Source organism: Vidua chalybeata, chromosome 6, assembly GCF_026979565.1.
Source record: "Vidua chalybeata isolate OUT-0048 chromosome 6, bVidCha1 merged haplotype, whole genome shotgun sequence".
Lineage (NCBI taxonomy): Eukaryota > Metazoa > Chordata > Aves > Passeriformes > Viduidae > Vidua > Vidua chalybeata.
The window spans coordinates 46,613,823-46,637,645 of NC_071535.1; the positions used below are offsets into that span (position 1 = coordinate 46,613,823).

At 38.2% G+C, this 23,823-nt stretch overlaps 1 protein-coding gene across 12 annotated transcripts in view; it reads left to right on the forward strand.

Moving 5' to 3' along the window:
- Positions 1–1,477: 1,477 nt before the first annotated feature.
- Positions 1,478–23,823, forward strand: part of BRSK2 (BR serine/threonine kinase 2) — a 303,532-nt gene continuing 281,186 nt past the window's right edge. For all 12 annotated transcript variants that reach the window (XM_053946173.1, XM_053946174.1, XM_053946176.1 and 9 more), the window contains exon 1: positions 1,478–1,843. In XM_053946173.1, the coding sequence (XP_053802148.1) occupies positions 1,750–1,843 (94 nt within the window). In that variant the 5' untranslated portion in view covers positions 1,478–1,749. The remainder of the gene's footprint in view (positions 1,844–23,823) is intronic.

The following is a 23,823-nucleotide window of genomic DNA, read 5'->3' on the forward strand; positions in this document are numbered from 1 at the left end:
TGTTTTGGAGTTTGCTTACAGGCTGCTGCATTGACAGAGTCTGGAAGTGAGTAAAGATGAACAATAAAGGGCAAAGCAGGGTTGATTTTTTTCCAAAGCAAGTGTTAGGGTTTTGTTTCCTGAAGAAATCTTGGAACTGTTTAAGCCTGATTTCCTCCCTCCTCCTCCCATCTTACTAACTCCTCTGCAACCCATTCAATAGTCATGTTGTCTGTAGTACAGGTAAACAGCCAATTTCTAGTTTTATTCCAATTTACAAGAGCGTCTGTTGTTTCTGGATATAGATATTAAGAAAAGGTAAATTTTCCTCTTCAAAAAAATCCAAATAAAGAAACCTGAAGTAATCTTCTTTCAATGAGCAACAGATAATGATAAGGCTTGTAAAAGTTTTGCCCTCTCTTTACAGGCTTGTTAAGGCTACCTTCCCTGACTCGAGAATTCTTACTCTCTCTGTGTCTCAGTTGGAATTTGAATAGCAATATCTTGAGCATTTTTTTGTCTGAAGTAGGGAAGAGAAGGTAAAAATGGAACCTGTGTGTGGGAATAGCTTCAGCTTGATCCCTGCAGACTGGCTGAAACTGTTGTATGGTCCTGAATTCAGAAAGTACATAGGCTTCTGTTGAACTTGAACTATCTGCAGAATCCCTTCTTTTGTCCAGCTCCCTAATCTCTTAAGGTTAAAAACACAGCCATACTTGAACAAAAACAGTGAAAGTTTTTTTACACTGCTAGTACGGTGCCTGTGGATCAGGCAATCTGTTCCTATTAACATCTAATCCCTGGATTTTCCGTTGCAATTTTAATTAAGAGAGTGGCCATTCAGTTTTTGATCTGTTCATCTAAGGACCCTTAGAAGTTTTTTTGTTCCCATCAAATTCAAAAGCAGGTCTGTTACTGAGTTTAGTGGTTACAGGATTGTGCCTGTTATTTTTCTCTTCTCCGCCACAACCCCACTTTTTCCCCAAGGTTTTCTTTAAAGGGTAAAACCCCCAGGAGATACAGGTCCACCAGAATCAAACAGAATCAAATAATTTCCCAAGCTCATTTTCAGAAGTAGATTTTTCCCCCCTTTCCTATTTCCTAGCACAATCTTGTCTTTTCTTTACTAATCTGGGACTGCAGCTGCATAGTGGAGTAGAATTGAGAGGTTAAAAAAAAAAGAAGAAAAAAAGTATATTTTTGGGTCTAAATTAACATACACATTAAATTATATTTAATTGTGCCTTATCAATAGGCTGATGCACTTAGGTGTCTTCTGCTGCCATTCGTCATGACGCTCTGTAGCAGGCAGAGGCAGCAACTGCTGCCGATGGAAAAGAAAAGGTAATGGAAGGAGGAGGGGAGAAGAAGGTGGAAGGCGAGGGGATTGGCTGCTTTTAATGTCATTCACAGCTGCGGCCCCGACTCTTCCGCTGCTCCCGCTCTGGCTCTCCCTGGAACAGCTCCTAGAGAGAGCAAGGCGTGCGGAGCTCGGATCACCAGCATCATGCTCCTCGGGCTTGGATCGTAGATCCCCCTCTTTGAACACTAAAACATCTTCGTCTTTCAGCGTCCCAAGCAGACCCAGCGAGAAAACAAGCGAGAGGAAAGAAAGAGGAGGAAGACGAAAATCTGCAACCAAGGGGACTAAAGCAAAGAAAAAGAGTGCTTTGCTTGCACAGCTGCAAAGTGGGAATTTAAAGAGCTGCAGAGAGAGAAATTCCAGCTCATCAGCACATACACGTTGCAGAATTACAGATCCAGGTAGAAATGACATCGACAGGGAAAGAAGGCAGCGGAGCTCAACATGCACAATATGTTGGACCCTATCGTTTGGAGAAAACCCTAGGAAAAGGACAGACAGGTTGGTTCTTTTGCAGCAGCACCGGTGCTAGAGGGAAGGTGCTGTAGCAGCCAGTGAGGTGTTGGGGATGGCGTGTTCGAGGGTTCAGGTTTTCCCATTTACTGTTTCAGTGAAGATAATACTCATAGGGTATTTTGGCTTTTATTTATTTTTAGTTTTCATTTTAATTCCTTCTTTTCTTCCTTTTTTTCTTTTCTCCTAAAAAAAAAAAAAAGAAAGAAAAGCCCAGGATGTTTTATGTTCATTACTCCTTCTAATGGGTGTTGTTCTGGTGACAGCCAGAGTGCATGCAGAGGAAAAAAATAGATGATCTGCTGGTAGTGAATTTTCACATCCGTTTCTTCACTGCCCTACTTAGGAGCATTTTTCTTTTTAATCAAAGTATATTGAAATTAAAGGTTCACAGCCTGTAGTACCGAGGAGGTGGTGGTGGTGGTAGTGGGGGAGTCACCAGCAGTATTTCATGACATCATGATTGAAAAGGGTGTAGTCCTTAAGGTGCAGCTGGGGGGGGGGGTTGGTGGAAATATGTACAGTATGTCTCTGGCACTGACTGCTGTGGGCATTTAGCAAATATGGATGGATGGGCTGATGGCTTTTGTGGGTAGGGTCTGAAATAAAAGAAAAATAGAGGATCGGTAGCAGAATTCATTCTGGTTATGCTGTGTTTTTGTAGGAGGGGTTGGGAGGGGGGAAGGGAGGTTATTTAATTATTTTTCTTAAGGCTTGTTTATGAAACTTGCCCCCAGCAGATTTTCCTGAATGGAACAATGGTAAGAAATATTAAAAAGAGGAAGGAGTGTGGAGGGAATTAGCAGAGAGCAGGTGCTTCTGCCCTACATGACATAATTAGATCCCCTAAATGCGTTCAAGATCTGGACTTACTATTCCTTGCTTGGGTAGCATATTCACTTCAAGGGCAGGGGAGTATTAACTGGAAGAAAAACCCTTAAAAAGAAGCCCAAACGCCTTCCTTCTTAAAATATTTTATTTTTAGTAACAGGTGCAATAAAGCAATGGCAAATTCATTGGGTTGGGATCCCCCTAAAAGTGGATTGAGACTTGAGATTATAATTTAGGGAAGGGGTAAAATCAGCCATAGGGAGGCTTCTTTGGGCATGTGGGTATTAAGTGTTGTTCATTATGCTGGGACAATAAAACATGATGCATTGTGGTGTATTTTTTTTTATAACCCAGCCGAGCTTTGCCCATCTGTTGTCTAAAGGATTTAATAGGCGTTTCCATCCCCAGCTGCTGCCTCTGCTCTGCCTGCTTCCTCACTGCTCTGCGTGGCAGCAGCTCTGCAGTCCGCTATTTTCTTAGGGACAGTCAAAATCCAGATCTTTCTCTGTAAGAAGCAATGCTCTTCTGAGATGATTGATTATAACCTCCCCCCATCCTTCCCCTCCTCTTCCCAACCCCATAGCAACCGTTCAGAGACATGTATGAAGATGACATTGTCTTCTAGTGGAAGTGACTTTTATTTATATTTTTTTTTTTTTTTTTTTAATCTCTTCAGTATATCAGCTGCTATTGGTAGTTCTCTGTCACTGTTTTGGTTACCACCTTTATCCTTTGCATAGCTCAGTGGGTCTTCTGCAGCTGTGTTCTTACTAAAATCTGTTCTGATGATGGTAATGAAAATATCCTACAAGAAAAATTATGGTATAATGTTAATAAAACTGCCCTATTTCTGCTGATAATCCTTTTCTGAATACTCCAGGTGATCAAAGAGCCATCTGTAGATGACAAATTCATTTTTGTCTTCATCACCATTTCCTTTTTTCTCTCTCTCTCTCACCTTCTCAGTACCCCTCCCTCCCCTTTAAATGCAATTGTGCCTGAGATTCCTGAAAATACAGCTGCATTAACCTTTTGATCCATGTTCTTATAGCTTGGCATTGTGGTCCTAAAGGGTTATCTGCAGCTTTGGTTATGTTTTTTTTCCTCTCTGCTAATCTTCCTATCTTCCTCCTAAGTGATTAGAGATGTGGGGGTGGAGAGAGAAGAACAGGATGTATTTAGAGGCTTGCTGCTGTTGGCCTCTGCAGTTATTCAACCAGCTGGACAAGGGTGAAAGTTTCCTTTTGCAGTTTTACCATATAACTGATCTTTATAGATAAATCTCTATTGTTTGCACACATGAATGCACATGAAACGCACAATATATGGTGTCATAGAAGCTGGAGGTGGGGGAAGGAGGAAGAGAGATCTTGAAAGTAGCTGATGTCAGTCTGTGTCTCTCTTTTTATACCCGCCCTTGATTAATGGAATAATGCAGTGAGGTGAAATCTAACTCAGTATTAAACATACATGACTAAATATGGAAAGATGCCTTCTGGTCTTCTCGCATTTTCTGTGCTAATCACATTTGGGAGCATGCAGAATGGCATAAGCAGTGTGCGGCATGTAGCTCATCCTCATCCTGCTTGTTTTGGTGGGTAAGCAGGCAACCTGCAGCATTTTAGGGAGAGGACAAGCAGTGCAGTAAGAGAGCTTGATTCACCATAGTATATTGTGTATATTGGTATTTGAATTGCAGTGGCTTACAGATGAAGGAAGTTGTGATTGTAATAATTTGTTTAGAGCTTGACTTTGAAGCTTGGAAGATTAGGAGGTAATGTTTTGGAATTTTTTTTTCCAAGGGTATGAGGAAGAGTGAGAAGAAAAATCTGGCAAAATGAAATGATGAATAGAAAGAAGTGGAAGTTTTGTTGCGAAGTCCTGTCCATTTTGCAGTGATCTTCATATCCATCACTTTTATTTGGAATAAAAAATTATTGACTCTTTAAAGTTATTTTATATAGGCAGGTCAAGCTTTGCTCCCAGATACATGGGTGTTATACAAACATATTAATCACTCATACCTGCTTTTACTGACATTAGAAGAAGGGGGTTTGGGGAGGAGTGAGGGTTCATTCGTAGTTCAGAGCAGACTTAGAGAGGATGCCATGGAGGGAGAGCTTAATGGTAGATAAAACTCTCTTTGGCTTTCTCTCTGTGGAGTTCATGCTGATTGCCATCTTAAAAGCTGAAAAAAAGCATTTACCAGCAGCCAGCAACCTACTGGTCCCTGCAGTCTGGTTGTGGTATCTGGGATATTAGTGGGACCTGGTGACATCTGGCTGTGGGTGGGCAGAACTGACAGGGAAAAGCTTTCTGTTCAAATTAGTGGGTAACAACTGAAAGTGTTGATTGATCAGATATGCAAAATTTGTCCTGAGCAGCCTTCTGGCCTGGTGTGTCACTCTTGCCGAGGGTAACCAATGCCACAAAGAGAGGATTAGGGCCTCTCAGGCAGAGAAGTTGGGAGGGGGCTGAAAAATGGTTGGGCTTAGGTCTTTGCTGCTAGTGGGAATGATAGAGGGACAAAAATTATTTTTAATAATGCAACATACGAATTTAACATATCATTTGAGTACTGTAGCAAGATGGTTTGCTTTTATAATGGGGTTATAATGGTTTTAGAGCACCTCTTCTTGACATCATCTGCCAGAATAGCATATGGAATCTCTATGTAAATGATCTTGCAAGCATATGAGAGGCATCAGAATCTTGATGTACTCAAAAAAATTATTTTATAGAACTGCCAGTGTAAAAAAAATCTCTTCTGTTTATATATATGGATGTGTGGGGAAAGACTGGTTTATCTCAGTTCCATTGGTACATTCTTTCACAGTTAATTATAGGAGGTTTTCATGTAATTAACAGTAGTAAGTAAAGGATGTGTGTCCTGTTACAGTAAACAGTGTGCCTTGACAAGGCCCAGTCACACCCAGTCATGAATCAGTGTTATAGCTTTAGGTATAGATTTTCTTCATTTGCTACTAATTTTACATGACACCAGCTTCCTGTGTATGCCTTGCTCTATTTTTTTTTTCTTTTAAATTCCACAGTTATCTCTGTTCTTGTGTTTCTTTTGGCATCATTAGCACTTGTTTCACCCTTGAAACTCTTAACAGTAGTTCAAAGTGACTGTAGTGAATATTTATTAACAAGTGCAAAGATGAGGAATTGAAGTATTTCTTGTGAAGGTCTTTAGCATTTTGGAGGGTTTTCTTGTATTTTCATTTGACAGTCACTGTATAGGCTTTGGCATCATTGTTTTCTGTAGCACCAATTCAATGCCTAGTTGAAATTTCTAAAATGCTGACTTGTCTACAAGCAGTAAGGCATTGATTCGAAGTGGGAGTTACTCTATTCGCACTGAGATAAACTTTATGGGAAGTTTAGTATTGCTTATTCATTTTGTTATGTTCCTTTTATTCTGTTTTAAGCTTGGTATGAAGAGTCATGCTCGAAACTCACGGCACTTTGATCTTCACAAAAAGTGTAGAGGTTCCCTTTTCTGCATTGCATCCCATATAGCTTACAGCTATTTTGGTGTATAACATGTTCATTATATATGAGCCATAAGCGAGGTGTTCAGCAGTGTTATGCAGGGTTATGTAAGAACAGAAATAATTAAATTTGGGTCTTAGAGAATTTAATAGCCTTTTATTCAGTGAGAGCTTAAACAGGACATTTCTTTACAGTCTTACCCATCTGTTTCCATGACACCGGCAGAAACTGAAATTTGTTAATTTTTTTTGTCTCTGTCAAATTTGGTTGAAAACTTCAGCTGTATTCAGGGAATTTTTGGTAGTCAATGTGGTCTCAGAAGCCTGGTTTCCTTAGGTAAGTAGGCTAAACAAAGTATATCCTCTTCATTCATACTGCTATATTTTTTTTTCTAACACAGCGTGTTGGATCTAGTGATAATCTAAGGAGTACAGCTTTCTTCCATTTAGTTGTCTAGATGAATATATCATTTTAAGAGATGTAAATCATTGCAGTTTTCCTCATGGCCTTTTTAAACACACAAGCAAACAACAAACTAGTATATATCCTAATAATGTTTTCATACATAAACTTTGCTTTCCTTATGCCAATTTCTTTCAAAGCAGTATGAACCCATACTCTTCCTAATGACAGCCTGTGAAGACTTAAATGTTGAATTTGTAATCACAGAAATAAATACTGCAAGCAATACTGTAGGTAGTAGGGGTCTTAAGAATGAAATTTTCCCAAGAAAGATTATGTCATAGTGACTCACATGTAATGGATTATCAAGTAATGGTTAGGAGTTTTGAGAGATATTGTCTTTCTTAACTTTATATACGTTTCACTTTTGAAAAGTGCTTACCTGTTTTACTGACTGAAGTAAACTAGTATTACCCTGCTACTTGTCTGAACTGGAAAGTTCAGCTATCCCTTTTATGACTCTCACTCTTTTTAGTTGTTTTGTTTATTGTTTGAATTAGAAATTCCTGTTTGCTAAATGCAGTGAAAATGATTTTTAACTTCCATCCTTCTGTAAACTTTGTAGGGGCATGCCATTAGTCTTCTACCTCAATATTAGTAGCACAATTATTATGAACTTGTGGAAACAGCAGCAGGCTCTGAATTATTGTTTTTCTTTGTAAAGCACAGTAAGCTTTCTTACCCAAGAGTTGTTAAAATTTGATACTGTCAAATGAATAGGAGTCTGACTATATACTTAGATTTCAGATGCCAGCAGGAACTGTGGAAGCACTGATTTCACAAATAGGGTTCTTGCACTGTTCAAGCACTTTCCTACTTTTTGTCATTGTTCGAATGTCATTTTGTTCTGCCACAGTGAGAAGGACTGCATTAGGGTGAGGAGAGAAGTTGAAGAAAGGAAAAAATCTTCTTGTTAAAATTTACCTCTTGAGAGGAATTCTTTTGATCTCTAGAAAATCTGTGATTCTTAGGGAAGAACCAAGTGTAGTGTTTTAGGTAGGTTCTTACAATTCCTTTTGTAAACTGAGTGGAGCAGCCAGTGTGTGCTTTGGACTCTGCAGCATTGCAATGTTTTTCAGTATACCATAAGTTTACTCCATACATTACATTTTGGGAAGTCTTTAATATTGTGTGCTTTAGAGAGTTAAACAGTAATTGTGATGGCAATAATAAATGTGATACACATCTAAAAATTAGCAGGTGGTTAATATAGAACAAATGCAGGTGGAGGAAGAATTCCAGCTTTCAGAAGAAATTGAAAGGAAATGAGAAGTTTGAAAGTAATACCTTCTAAAGTAAAAGACATTGCATGAGGACTGTGCTATGCACCTAGGAGAACAGTCACAACAAGATGGGGTGGAAGCCTGGATATAGATTTCTGTGAAGGTACAGTAAAGGCAGAGACATAAATGAATACTCAAGTAGTTGTCCTCTTCAAATGCTAAGATACTGTAATTTGCCCTTGTGAAGTTAGTCCATATTTGAAAATGAGCTGCATTCAGTAGAAGCATCATCAAGACTGGGATAAATAGATGAGCGTGATATTTTTTTGTTTGTTGTGGATTGTCCTATTAAGAAATATCCCAAAGAAATTTTCTGTTTTTTATTTTTTTTAAACAAGCCCAAGATGTTTATCAATCCTAGTCAATAATGCTGTTCATTCTGCTTACGGAATATGAGGAGATTGTTCCATTTCCAGTTCATGCATAAACATTATGTTTTTCTACAAAACAGCCATAATGATCTGTAGAATAACATGAATAATTTGTTGTAAATAGTGTTCTTAATGAACTTGAACCATCTTCATCTGCAGTGTCTGTAAATGCAGAGTGATTTCCTTTAAATCCTTATTTGTTTCAGATTTTCTGGCAAACAGCTATTTATACCTCCTTGCCCCAACTGTCTTTACCTCACTTATGGATTGTTTGCACTTATGCAGTATTCAAAGTTTTGAATTGTACTCTTGAATGTAGTCTGTTGTGTGTATTGCATAAGAGAATTGTATTCTGCTTGGAAGTGCAAGCACTTCCAACACAGATGTGTGCAAGTTCAAACCAAAAATTCAGTTTTCCTGGACAGTTTGGACATGATTCCTATGAGCATCCATGCTTGGTAGATATAAGTTTTCCAGAAAGTCTTTTTAAAAGGTACAGAAGTGTGACCAAATTAAACTTGATTTAAAATAACTACTTTTATAGCATATTAATATTGTTCACCCAATTTCATTTTAATTATTCTACATTTAATTTTGAATAGGAATATAAAATTTTTATGAATTAATTATATTTACAGACTAGAAACATTACTAATAAAAATATGTTAAAAAACCGCACTAAAAAATTACCCAGAAGATTTTTTTTTCCATTGCTTCATAGCTTTTGAAAGTTGAGTTTGAGTGGAGTTTTGGTGGAGCAGCAGAATTTGTTTTGGTTCCTTTCATGGAAGTGCATTACTGCCTATTGATGTAGCTGCAAGCATTTTGTTCTTGGATGTGTCAGTTGTGGCAGAGATGCCTGTGAGGGTGCAGTTGTCCTGTGGACTGTATAAACAGGAATGCACTCTTTCTTTTGCAATGACCTTGGGATAAACTTTTTAAAGGCTATTTAATGCAAGTGTGTCATGAGACTAAGGACAGACAGCAATATGGGCAAAGAAGGTAATGATGGTGTTTAAGCAAATCCAGGTATGTTCTCTTGCCAGTGGTACTGTTGCCTTCCTAGAGGGCAGAGTAGCCTTCAGGCTGGTGCAGGTTGCTGATGCCTGCTCAGTGAGGGAGGTGGTAGAGTAGGACACTTCCCTTGAATTGTTAGTGCTCTTGGTTTTATTTTGAGGAAATGATCTTATTATTTCCTGAAGACCATAGAGACATATCAGGCCAGCTCATATAAAGTAGCTCTAAAGCTGCCCTAAATAACTCTTTCATGGAGTTCTAATGGCCAAGCTTGCTGTTCTGCACCCCATGGCTGTGCTAAGCAGTTTTTGGCTTTTAGACTTTTGTTGTAACTACTTTGGGGAATAGTTTTTAAATTTTTGGGGTTTTTTCACATAAACATTTTTAATTTGGGATGAAGTAAGCTTAGACTGGAAGGGACTGTTCTTTGTGTAGCTCACCACAGATAACAGGCTGCTTTTCAGTTTTTTATCTAATAATCTACCCATTGATAATCAGTGATTTTATAATTAAGGAGTTTGGAAGAAAGTAGATAACTTGCCAGCCACTGACAAAAGGAAATTATTGCTGGTGAAAACTTTGCACTGAAATCTGTGAATCAACTGACAGCAAATGGGTTAATGCAGGGTGTAGGGGGATGTTAAGGAGAGAAATCATGGTTAGGTGGCTGAGGGTGGGGTGCAAGTACTATCTGTTTTTCTTTCTCATTTTAATGTTCCAGCACTATGTGGGAATTATAGGCATGATAATATTTCCAGTGAAGTATTTACCTTTAATTTTTCTAAAAAGGAAAACTGTTTTCAGGCATCCATTTAGTAAGTGCTCTTCTGGCTCTCTGCTTCTACTCACAAAAAAAAAACATGCTGTCTTTATATCCTGAGGCTTTTGCAATTTTGATTTGCCGTCTTTTGCACTATATGCTTAATGTGGGAGAAAATAAATCAGTGTGGCATTTTTTAATCGTGTCTACATTACCTTTGTATTAACACACTCTGTTTTTGCAGTGTCATTGCTCTGTGTGTTCAGCTTTAAATGCCATAAACTGACTCTCCTTGTATTTTACCTATTAAAAGCACTGTTGACTGCAAAAGAAGTAATGGAGGAGTTGGTTTCTGGAAGAAGCAAACTGAACTGGACAAAAAATATGTTATTTTACTGTTTGTCTACAGCCTACTCTTAGAACTATTAAGTGTCAGTCTGTCAAAGTGAGACAGCAGCTGCAAATGAGAATGTGCCAGGTCTTCATACTGACCCAGCAGAGAACGACGATGAAATTGCTTGGCTCTTTATCTTTCATTCTTTTTCTTAATTATCTCATATGAGGCTAGCAGTGCAGACACTGCTAGGTTTCTACACAGATACTCCTATTGGAAAAGTGATTGGGGGTTTTGCTTTGGTCCAGGATGAGGCACACCAAAGCCCAGGTTCATAGTGTTGGCTTGTCTGCCTTACAGGAATATAATTTATGAAGAAAAGGAACCTTCAAGAACATATTTGCAGCTAAATGTGATCTGGAGATGTGCAATTTCATTTTTAAAAATTCTGTTAAAAAATAAAATAAATGTCCTGCTCTGATGAAGTCTGGGCTCATCTAGTATAAGACTTTGATAAGACTAATGTTTTGTTGCATTTGCATTAAAGCACAAGTTTAAGAGAGAAAATAAGACTTCATATCCCAAATCTTTGTGGTGTTAAATGTACTGTGTGCAATGCTATAAATTTTCTGATGTCTTTTGCTGATTGTTTGCTAGCAGAGGATTGGGTTACTTATCATGCCAGCCATTTGCCCTGGGTGAGTTTCATTTAGTGATCGTGTGAATGCCTTTTAATAAGTGTGACCTGTCCCTAAGATTAAGGAATGAATTTGACTATTTGAGATTTTTACCATACTGGAATCTCTTAATCTCTTGCAGTATTCTATTACAAAGCTCTCATCATATTTTCAGATTCTGAGTGATGGATAGCTTGGCTTTCATGTTGAGAAAACCTGTGGTACAGGTTTGGTCCATGGTTATCTTTTTGAAGTCCTCATCATATGGTTTTTTGGTTTGCATTTTTGTGGGTTTTTTTGGTTGGTTAGTTTTTCTTTTGGTTGCTTTTGGGGCTTTGTTTGTTTATCTGTGTTTTAAAGTTTGGTGTTACCTTGCCTCTTCAAAATGGAAACTGATCTGAGAATTGTCATCCTAATCTAGAGGCTACTAGACAGATGTTTGGTTCTTTCCACAGCTTTAGTCCCTTAGAGAAAATTAATTAAGATGCTAGGAAGGTATCTTCAAAAAATTTCTGGGGATGTTACAGTTCTGAAGCTGAGACCCTTAATTGTTTAGGCCTTATTTAAATAGGTTCATGTTTAGTGCTTGAAGAGCCATAGAAATACTCAAGGACATAGCCCATACCTAAATAAGCATATATATTGTCAGATTTTTTTTTTTCTTAACTGTATGGTCATGGTAGACTGAAAAACAAGGTACTTTTATGGTTGTCTCCTACTTACACAAGATGCTTTGTCGTAGGGAAATTAATACTGATGCACTGTATGTCCTTGGACAATTATTTTCTCTTAGGTGTATTTTTTTTTTCTTCCACATTTTATGTGTCTTGCCCAGCTTGTGAACTGAGGGGAAGGATAATTTGTGTTACATTATCTGCATGTAATCCCTTTCATGCTAAGGCATTAATCCTAGTCAGGCCTTTGTGTGTGAATAGGAAGTTCCATTTAAATATAGGAAGAAGCTTCTCCATTGTGCGAGTGGGCTGCACCTGGCTCTGGTTGCCTAGAGATGCTGGGAAGTCTCCTTCCTTGCACTATTCAAATCCAGACTAGACAAAGCCTTGAGCAGCCACTCTGGTTGGCTTTGCTTTGTCACAGGGTGTTGATCCAGGTGATCTCCAGAGATTGCTTCCAGCCTCAACTCTTCTGTGTTCTGTGTTCTCCTGTGCAGCTAAACCTTAACTTGCTCAGTGAACTGTAAAACTAAGGAACTCCGTATTCTCCAGTTTTGTACCCTGTATTTCCCTGCTGCTCCTGCTTTTTCTCTGTCCTTTGTCTCTTGGACTAGGTGAGGACAATGTTTGTGACTCATTTGGAGCTGTCTTTGCTGCTTGCCCATCTTTTTTCTTTCTCTTGAAATACATTGAGGATAAATCACAAGTGAGCTTTCTGTAGTGGGAGTGATGGTTTGAATCTCTTAGGTTTTTTTTCCACAGACATTCAGCACTCTCCACTGAATTTGTGGAATCTCAGAGACTTCCCTTGCTCTTTCAGACTTGGTTGAAACTTGATAATGGGTTCTGATGTTGCGGGGGAATTGCAGGTGGGCAGCCTGAACATTTAAATTTTATTTCCTTTAAAAAATCAGGTTAACAGAAACCTGTCCTAAACTGCACAGCTTCTGTAATCTTCACTTGGTTTTGAGGGCCATGAGATGCTGCTATGACAGATAGAGATTGCTGCAATACAGCTGCTCTTCAGATATTGCCCTCACCTTTTCTAAGATTCTTATACCAAAGTTAGAAGGAGAAGGTGGTGCTAAAAGCACATTATGATTCCCTGATGCTGGGGGAATCCCCATACAGCTTGGCAGGCTGGATTGCTGCCTACTCACTGCTGCTGGAGCAGTGCAAAGCAAGGGAGATGGAGACTTGAACCTTGGTCATTTCTGTTTGCAAGCTGAGCTCAGTGCTCAGGGAGTGTGGGAAGAATGGAGCTCTCTCTGCATTTCCTCCATGTATCCATTTTGGTACAGTGGCAGTATTTGAAGTAGTCCTTTCCTGCAGAAAGCTGAGAGGAAGACTGAGAGCCGTTTGTGTGTTTGCAACGCCTGTCTGTACAGAATCGTCACCAAAGACAAAGCCAAGTATTATACTGGAACTTGGCAATGGCGCAGGCACTATCGCCTCATTAAACGCAAGCATTTGTTTTTTTGTAAAGACACAGCTATGAGTGGCACAGCTTTTAAGAGTCCTTACACTTTGTGAGCACCAGCCTTCAAGTTTGTCATTAGCCTTTGAAGCTAATTAAATCTAACCTTTTCCCCCCCAAACTTCCCACTCCTGTAAATCAGTAAAGCTTGATTAAAATCAGTAATCATTGTCAATAGAGAACAATCAGTCCTAGAGTTTCTGGGTTTTGTCCCATGCTGCTTTTCTTGTGGGTCTGTGGTTTATTTCATTGCTCATATTTATGAAATTACATCTCTTTTACTTCTGGTTGTTTCCTGATTGCAATGAAGACATTACTTAGGCAAATTTCCCACTCACTTACATCTGTGCAGTCTCAGTGACTTCAAGGCCTTCCTCACGTTTATCTGAGAGGGGAGTTTGACTCATGAGCAAGCTTCTCATTGATCACAGCAAAGGCAGACCTCTGGCAGTGTTCTAGTTAAGAGCAGCCTAGGAATACATCTCTGCAGTGAATATTCAAGCAAATTAGAGCACTAAGTGGAATGATACTGTAAGCAAATTCAATTCAAACAGAAAATACAGGCCCAGCATTTTACAAATTACTATATTTCATCCTTAAAGCAGAAGTCTGTCTGCTCAGCTAACATACAAATTAAGGCAAGCAAATGTTTTAATACTTCTAGTAGTAATTCTCTAGTATTCCATACATACCTGTACTGAAATTATCCAGCCAGTCTGCATTAAGTTTGAGAATGCCCTTACATTTATCATTACTTCATCTTTGGTAGGAAAAGGAACAACCAAACTAGTAGCATGATTGGGACAGTTTCCATCTTTATTACCAGGTGCCTTGTCCTGCTCAGACAAAATGCTGCAAAAATAGGCAATGTTTCTGGGTCTGAGTCCTTAATGCTGTCATCACCATTTCTCTTATCACCGCTGAATTAGATGAGTTATGGCTGCAAAGCCTCTCTAGCTCCACCAATTCTCATTTATCCTCAGTGCTTTTGTGCCTGTGGCTCTGTGGAACCAGGTGGGCTGTAGACTGCTTCACAAGAATTCATAGCAACCTTGATTAGAATAGAAAAATTAACATCATATTTACTCTTCTAGTGTCTGCTCTACTGCAAATTTCTGAAGAGTTCATCAGAGGGGAGAAACTCATATGCTCTAGGTCTTTTTCTTCTTATTGTAATGGTGGGAATTGAACACATGGCAAGACCAAGTATCCAGATCAAAGGCTATGTGTAACTTGCAGTCACAGGTGGAATTCTAGCCCTGGTGGGATGTGCTGTTCTCTTCTGGCACAAAGAGCAATGAACAGAGGGCACTGAAGGTTGGAGCAATGAAGCAGAGCACCTAAGAATGTTGCCCTGAGTAGAAGTCCTGTTTTCCCCATGGTTTACCTTATTATTTACTTGTAGCTGTTGTGCCTTTTCTTGGTCTCTTGATAAACTCTGCATCAGCTATAGATCAATATAATGTGTCAGATGTGGATAAGCTGAGTGTTTTTATACATAATGCATTGTACACTTTATGTATGGGAGACTTCATTTCAGGGTTGGTTTGGGGTTTTTTTTTGTGTTTGTGTATGTACACAAAATGCCAACCTTCTGCTTGATCCTGTAGAGTTCTAATTCTCTGGTGCAAAATTATTCTGTGCTCTCAAGGCTCCTTGGATTAAAGGTACTGAACTTCTCAAAGGAGGGTCACTAGTTGTACTCTTGTGATCTCTAAAATGCTACAGAGTCTTAGCTGGGACATTTCTTGTCTTCAAGAGTAGTAGAGATGTGTACAATACAGGGTCTGTTTGTGTCATTGTGCAGTTGTAAGGCAGATTATTCAGAAACAGTAACTATGTATTCTTCACTGGCCTTAAGAGGCTTAGTCGCTGACTTGGGGTAGAACCTTTGACTAGTAAAAAATTGTATTTTTTTATGATGCCCTCGTGTAAAACTAAGATAATCCTTGACTTCCTTTTTAGGACTGAGAGGGTTAGCCAGCTAGCATAGATAACTGTATCAGAAATAAAAAGCATCATGAAAAGGCCTGGGATAACCCTACAATTTAGGTCTAGTGATTTTTAATTTTTTTTTTTAACCTCCTGAGGACAGACTGGCCCATACAGCCTGGTCTGCCAGGTGATGATATCTGTTTATGCTCTATTTGTCTTCCATAGCTGGTCCTTTTGATTGTTGAAATACTGATACATAAATGCTGAAATTTCTGGGGCTGCCTTTAAAAAGTTGTTCTAACTCCATTCTAATAAAATGGAGAAATTGCTTTGATATTCCCATTTTGACAATATGTGGCTATGCTGACTTTTGTTGCTTCTTTCCTTAGGGGCATTTGTCCCTGATCTCTCAAACAAAATGTCACTGAGTAAAACTATGTATGATGCTGTGTGTTCTAGTTACAAAAGATTTATAACTTGGTCACTTTTATTTATGCCTCTGTGGAGCTGGTGGAATTCTACTGCAGTGTTAAAATGCAGCAGTTTCATTTTCCTGCAGGCAGCAGCCCTCTGGTGGTGTGTGCTTTTTTCTTTTTTTTTCTTTCTTTCTTTCTTTTTTTTTTTTTTTTTTCCCTTTTAAGTCATTTTTGGAGATTCAGATAGACTGATAGAGAAGCCTCTAAAAGTGCCTCAAATTAAGCTGCCACATAGTCCCATATCTCCTCTCTTTACCTTTCTAGTCCTCACCTCATCACCACCCCTACCCAAATTTGCAAGTGGGATGTAAAAGACAAAGAAAGGTTACAAGATTAACCCCGTGGATAATACCAACAGTCTTATTTAGCAAGCTGATATTTACAAAATACTATATCTGTAAGTTTCAGCTCCCAGGACTCCTGCCTGGAAAGGGTATAGGTCGGTGTGAAGTGGGTGGCTCAGCTCCCAGGTTATGCTGAAGACTAGATTGTCAGGAATGCAGGCATTTCTGAGGAGGCTGCTGATGAACTTGAAAATTGAAATATCAAAGAATTTCTTTAAGGGATGACCTTAGGAGTCTGTTACATGGGTGTTAAAGATGGTCATATTGTAAGCTACTGTCTGGAAAAAGTATTTTGGCTAATGGGGAAGGAGAATCTTCTCATCAGTGCCCTAGGAGTGAAATTTACCCTTTTGCTAGTATGAGATTTAGCTATAACTTGAGTCCCACTTAAGTCCTATTTTGAGGTACTAAGTTATGTTCTGGGAGGTAAAAATGGGAATTCAGAAAACAGATCAAATAAAATATTGCTCCTTACTGTTTTTGAGATAATAAGCCAGTTTTGTGCAAATGGATTTTGAAATTATTAAAGCTGTGCCAGGAATGCATTTGGCTTGTTTCCTTTCCAGGACTACAGTAAATGTCAAAATCATGCAGTATTTGTGACTGTGCTACTGCTTAAATACTCTGTAGGAAGACATGCAGTTTTTTTAACAATTGAATTCTGAAGGGTTTAGGGCAAATAATTCCAGTTAAGATTAATTGTTTTAAAATGTACTGATTTTTTTACTGTGATCTTTGAAACATACTGTGGGTCTGTAAAGTGAAACTAAAGTTACTGCTTAGGTTTCTGTGTTGATTTGGGGGTTTTTTTGGTCCATTTTAAAGAAGAATGGGATCGGTAAATAAAAAGCATTAATATACAGAATAACTTCTTTGTTGTGGTTGTGGCTTATGAGCCCTTGGCAGTATTTGGTTGAACTTCATACAGTGGACAGCAAATAATACAAATTTGAGGCCTTACTTGATAATACTTCAGGTCACTTGTGATATAATTGCTGAAATTATCAAGAGATGTTTGTGCCAGCTAAGATACATGATGCAAAAGTGTTGTTTCACCTATGATGCTTTTGGGTGTGTAAGTCTTGGCTCTTTTTGCTGGGTTTGCCTCAGTCGGGAAGCAAAGGTCCAGCCTAGTGCACAGTTTGGGGATAGAGTCTGACCCTTGCAAAGAACTCTCAGTGCACATAGCTTATATATTAGAGGGGCAGTGACAATTTATGACTAATGCTTGCAGTTAACAAGGGAGAAAGGCAACATTCTTGCCTAACCCGCAATCTCCAGAACATGATTTTATATTTGCTTATTTATAGTCCTGTTTTGGATTTAAAACACAGCACTGTAACACATGCTGCAGTAGGTTATTGATAATTTTTGGAGGCAGAATAAAAATTGGTTATTGCCTAATCAGGCATGTTTAAAAAAAAAAGAAAAGGGAAAAAAAAAAAAAAGCCTTGAGCCTTTCATTTTTTTTCTTCAGCATGCTTGTCAATTTTGCAGTGAGAGGACTGAAGTAAATAGCTTTCTGCCATCCAGTGGAGAGAGATACAAGTTTTTTAACTAAATTCACCAAATAACAATGCAAAAGCTCCAGTAAGGAAATGTAATGAACTTTAAAAAAACCCTGAATTTTCCCTGTTTTGCCACAAGTTTATGGTAGTTCAAAGGTTTAAAATAAAAACAAATCAAAAATTGAATTACTAGGCTGTGGATGAGGTGAAAGAGAGTAATATTTCAATTTAAAAAGCAATGTTGTCCTTCTCCACTGATGCCTGAAGAGGCTACCTAGAAAAAGCTAAAACTTAAGGCATCACCACCCCCATTGATTATTCTAAATACTTTTTTTCTAATGAAAATCTCAAAATATGTTTGCTTCCAGTCTAAAAATGAATTCAAGTGGTTTATAGCCATTGCTGCATGTAGGGTGATGAACTTGGTAAGACCTAACACAGGTGTACATGCATCCTAGGAGAAATTAAATCACCAAGACTTACTCCTTAACCTTAACACAAAAGCAGGTGTGATTATAGTGTTGGTAGCCTGGCTCTAATGTGCAATTTCTTTGGTTTCGTATTGTCTCTTAACTTGCAAAAATACTGAGATTTGAAAGGAAATGGTTTAAAACTCATTTGCCTTCCTACTGGTTCTGGTTTTGTGACTGTGTACACCTGGTACTGTGACCTTGGCAATGCAATTCTTGACCTTCAATATTTTTGTGCTGTTATCTTGCATAGATGTTCTGTTTCCCCACATTTTGGAAGTTGTGTAAAGCAAGGCAATTCATATGCCTTGACAAAAATAGTATTTAAATATTAACTTAAACCAACAGTGTCCTGTAGTTTTGGGGTGGTTCTGGTTGTAACAGGCTAATCAAATCTCAAAATACAAAATCTCTGTATTTTGTTCAGAGACTGTGTTTTACACAAAAACTTTCACATAATGATGGGTCAAATTTATATTCTTGCTACACTTTTTTTGCTTCTTGTTGCAACTCTGTTGCTTCATTGACATTTCTTTGGACTTACAGCAATTTGGCACAGCAGAGCAGTACAATATCCTACCATGGACCTTGTTGTCTTGGATGTGTCCTTACAGGAGTCACCATACAGAAGTCAGCAAATGGGTGCTACTGGAAAGCTGTTTCAAGTGAGGATATTTTGTTGTTGCTCTCCTGAAACAACTTCAGCAAAGACTAGGCCATAAGCAGTAAAAGGTATAGATTGAAATATTAGTCAAATATACTTTGATTATAAACTATACCAGGAAAAAAAACCACCCTGTGATGCTTTTTCCTGTCAGCTGTGAAGCTTATTTATAATTATATGTACCGCTGAAGAGAAACATTTAGTAATTGAAATGTAAGTGGGTGACAAAGAAGCAATACATATGCAGCAGATTTTTTTTCCCTCCAGTTTTGTGTTTCCATCTCTGTCATAGTAGCAACTATGGACAGTATTGGAAGTAACTTTTTTGGCTTTCTCATTTCTCTGTGTATTAAGCCTTTATTCTTTGGCATTCAGCAAGTCAGTGGTATAGGATCATCTTACTGCTCGCCCTTTGATTTTTCACTCTTCCCCTGTGGCAACTTTCCCTGCTGGATGTATGTGGATTTAGCTTGATTCCTAGCCTTGCCAGCAGCATTGTAAAATCGAACTGTAGCATTTGAAAATACTGCTCTATTGAAAAACAAGCTGGAGCAATCCAGACTTGGATTTCAAAGGGAATGGAAAGTTCTTGATCCATGCTGCTTTGCAAGCTCAGCACCACAAAGTGTGATTGACTGTAAGCTCACTCATGTTATGAAACACTGAAGGGTATTAAGTGTAATAAGAGGCTGGAAAAGTGGGATATGTGAGAAGATGAAGAAGCCCAGAGTCTGTGTCTCCACAGGCAAATTGGTGCTTTGCTTATGCTTATGCTATTGTTAAAATGGCTTGATAGCTCTGAGGCTATTGAGTCTTACTTTAGATTTCCACTACTTCACAGGAAACACAGTTTAACCATGGCTTACTCCAGGAACAGCCTGTTTGCATCCCATATTCTTGGTTGGAGTTGATTTATTTTGTAAGTGTAACTGAAAGATCAGATTTGATGACTATGGGCTAGACCCTCAACTGATGCTATTTGGTTAAGAGCCTTGGATTCCATTCTGCTGGAATGACTCTAGTTATGGACTTGACCTTCTATGTAAGGACAGAGACTATAATTTTTAAATTTGGGAAAGGGTCTAGATGTTGGATTTTCTTGTTTCAAACATTGTTACTTGAGAAAAGTATAAAATCACATGCATTATGGAAGGTTTTGGTGTCTGAAGTTTTAGATACTGCACCCTTTCTGCAAGGAGGTGCATATTTGTTTCAGTCTTTAAAAAGGCCTTTCTGTAACCTTGACTAGTTGTTTTTTAAACCAGAGATCACTTTAAGTGATCTCTGAATTTATAGCAACTGTATTTCTACATTGATACAATAGCCACAGCTTGGATATTGCCTCTGTTCTGAGGTATCCACAAATGCCTACAATTCTCTTAGACAACTGACCTTTGGGCCTAAAATTCTTACACTTAGCCTCTAGTCCAGAAATTACTTTTTTTTGTCTCAAGAGATCTTGATAAAATCTGTGTGATGAGTTTATTTTGTCTGACTCTTGGCAGCAGGAGGTGGTAAGTAAGGGGAAGTTAGTAGGTCAATTTCTTGATGGAATTAAATCCTTGAGAAAATAAGAATGGTTCTTTATTTGAGGTTTACTTGGTACCTTCCCAGTACATAGCTTGCTCCACATCAGACTTCATAATTTGTGTACTTCATTTTCATTAGATGGCCTATCAGAGTTATCGAAACTGTTAATTTTGTATTAATACCTGTTGATAAAGAGTCATGTGGTGAAACATACACAGTTAGAGGTATTTTGGGCTAGAGGGAAGATTTTAAGTCTGATGCTTAACCATCTTTGAATTTTAGGGGAGTGAATGTAGGAAAAGTGGTTTTTTGTTCCAGAACTGTACATAACCACATACTTACTACTTTTCTGAGTGAGGTGCAAAACTGTAAAAAGGCCTGTTCTTTTAGATCTATCTTGGACATTGTCCAAAATCTCATGCCATTTCACACCCTCAGCCTACTCGTGTATATCTTTGCTGCAGTTTCTAACCAGGCAAGAAAGCTCCAGACTGCTGCGGTGGGTCAGGGTGATACCTGGACTTACTAATTTAAAAGGGTCTTGGTTATGAGCACAACAGGGATGTTATGATAAAACAAGTTTTTTTGTGTCAGACTAGTGTTCTCTGGTGTAGTAGATTTGTTCAGTGGTCAGTTTAGAAATGCTGCAGCCGCTGATTTCAGAATCACCAGATCTGCTTTTTTTTTTTTTTTTTTTTTTTTGCCCCTGCTATCTTGATTAGTAATTGCCTTCTATCTGAATGTGTCAAAGATTACCAGTTGATTTTGATTCTAACATAGGGATATGAGTCTATTCCCAATAACTGTACTTCGGATGGGTGTGATTTTATGTTGCCCCAAGTGAATGAAAAGAAGCATCAAAATCCTTTACTCCTTTTCATTCTTTCTTTGTTTAAAACTTTATCCCCTTTTTTTACTAGAGATAATGCACGTCCTGGTATTAAGGGGGCATTCTTAATGTATCATCTCTATCTTTCATCATCCTGTGCTTGTCTAACATTGTCTAGGATGTCTGTTTTTAGTCTGATCATCAAAATTGGCAATCTGGATATTTTCATTCTATCCTGGTATGATCCTCATGCACTCTGTGTTTTTGCTGCTGGTCTCTTAATGTTACCTATTTCTTCTGTGCATTTTTGAGGTCAGTATTCCACCTGGGGATGTATCATTCATTTATATTTTGGCATTACCTCATTCTCAAGTACAGCTTTAGATTTGATTGTTCAACATTTTGTTGTCAGTTTTGATTACCTCTGCACGTTGAGTTGGTATTTTTATTATGCTGTCTGAAGTAATGATAACTCTTTTCTTGAATGATTCCAGCTAACTTGGGAGTCAGAACTGTATATTGCTACTTCACATTAGTCTTTCTATTATGCATTTATTGACACTGCGTTTCATCTACAGTTATGCTCTTTTTCCAACAGGTTTTGATATTTCACTATTTTAAGTGCTTAAATGAGACTTAAGTGTTGGTCTAGTGCTATCCTACTGTGCAAGGGTATATTTCACCCTTTATGAACTGATGCATCCTGTCACATTAATCAGGGCTGTACTGTGGATTTCCTAGGGCAATATAAAGGATCCAATTTCCTAGTTAACCCCTTCAGAACCAAATTAAGTGTTGATGCCAGGCCTAGAATGTGTACCACAAACTTGATGTATCATGATCTGTAGTACTGGTGATCTATTTTAGTGTGTCCATAGGGAAAACTTCAGCAGTAGCAATCTGCTGGGTACTTGAAATATCCTAAGGTCGAAAGGTCACAGTTGGTACATCCAGATGTTGAGAGATTTCTAGCATTTCCTTCTGTTGCTTCCTCTGCTTTTGTAAAATAGGTTTTTGTCAAAGCAGGTCCATAAAGGTTCCCCCAATCTAAGGCATTAACTTTGATGAGACTCATTTATGCCCATCTGTCTTTTTCCTTTTATTAAAAGGAAGATCTGTTTCTTCTTTGCTGTTTCATGGAAGAGTTTCTAATAGGTGAGAAAGTGGCTGGACATGAGCAGGTTTGATTTCTTTAATTATCTCTGGTTTTGACAGTAATTTCTTGAGACTTCTGTTTTGTCACCTGTAATGTTGATAATGGACCTTACACAAACTACTTTGAAAGTTGAAGACTCAGTGTACTATAGAAGCTAAGGATTTTTTTCATTTAAGTATAGTGTTTCATAATGTATGACAGGGTCTGCTGATGTCTGATTTGGTTTTCTGTTGTTCACTGAAAATATCAAGAAACTGACAGACCAAATAAAGCGTTTCTCCTCCATATCTCTTAAATGAGGGAGGAAACACTCTGAAGATGATTCTTCTTTCTGCTTCCCTGAAGAACCCAAACAAAGTAAAACTGCAGTATAAAGGGTATAAAAATCTGAATAGATGGAAGAAATTTTTTCATCCCTTCAAGCTTATTACTATCATTATTGTTTTGGTGCTTCTGGTTTGAGAAGATAACTTGTTTTGTTCAGTGAGCACTGATTGCTGTGAAATTGGCAAACTGTCCAGCTGTTCAGTGGATGCTTGTCTGATCATGGAAATCCTGCTTACGAAGTAGAGCAGGGGGAAAAAGAATGAAACATGCTGATATCTTAGTGGATTTAGTTTTACATAGTATCATCTGCTAAACATGCAGTGACTCTTTTACTTAGCAATTTAGACAAAACCCCATAATTATTTAATGAGCAGCATCCCTCTTTCTCTCCCATTTGTTTTGATCCCCAACTCCCAGAAGTGCTAGCTTCAGGGTCTATGTAAGGCATGACTTAGGCTGTGTACCTGCTGCCCACCCTGGGTATTGTGTATGATGTTTTGATTTATTTATTAGCCTTTATTTTTTTAATCAATGAAATTTTTGTAGCAAGGAGGGAAGAAACAGGATCTTTAAATGACAACCCACAGCTCCTCTTAACTAGCGACAGATACCTTCTGACGTGACATTTTAGGGACTTTGAGACTCCTGATAATAATATTTGTGGTTCAGGAATGACCTTGCATATCAGAAGGTCTTTGTCTATCCTGCATGTCATAATGAGTTAAATATTGTGGTGAAACAGCACAAAACCAAAGTTCTGTGTCTGAGCCTCCTGCAGCCTCTTTATCCCCTTGTTACCTTCAGGAAGAAAATGAAAATTGATGCATCTTTCTAGAGAATACGGAAAAAAAGTTGCTGAAAAGAAATAGCTCTTTAGAACAGTCCACAGCTATAGACTGCTTAGAACGGTCCACAGGCTATACTGACAGAACTGCAAGAAAGCTGATTGTAAGCCTGTTCAAAACCTTGCAAAAAACTTCTGGATACAATAAATCACTTGTGTCTTAAGCAATTCTAATTAAATAAATTTCTCTTACTTATAATTACCTTCTTATATTAACTTTTATTCATGGTACTAGATGGAAAGCCATGTGGAAGTTGGATTTTGGTTTCTAGAAGCAACTTCTCCAACTTACTTAAAACAGGTCATGCTCATTTGTGTCAATATTGCAATCAGTTGCTCAGGGAGAATGGTTGTGTTGTCAGAACTGAGAATCACGATTTAGATTCAGCAGTAGAGAAGAGCAACATCTGGATTATGTGCTACTGCTCAGGAATGCTGTTTTTTAACTTGGGATTTTAAGGTTGTGAAAATAAGATCTAACTGGCCTGGTATATCAAATTA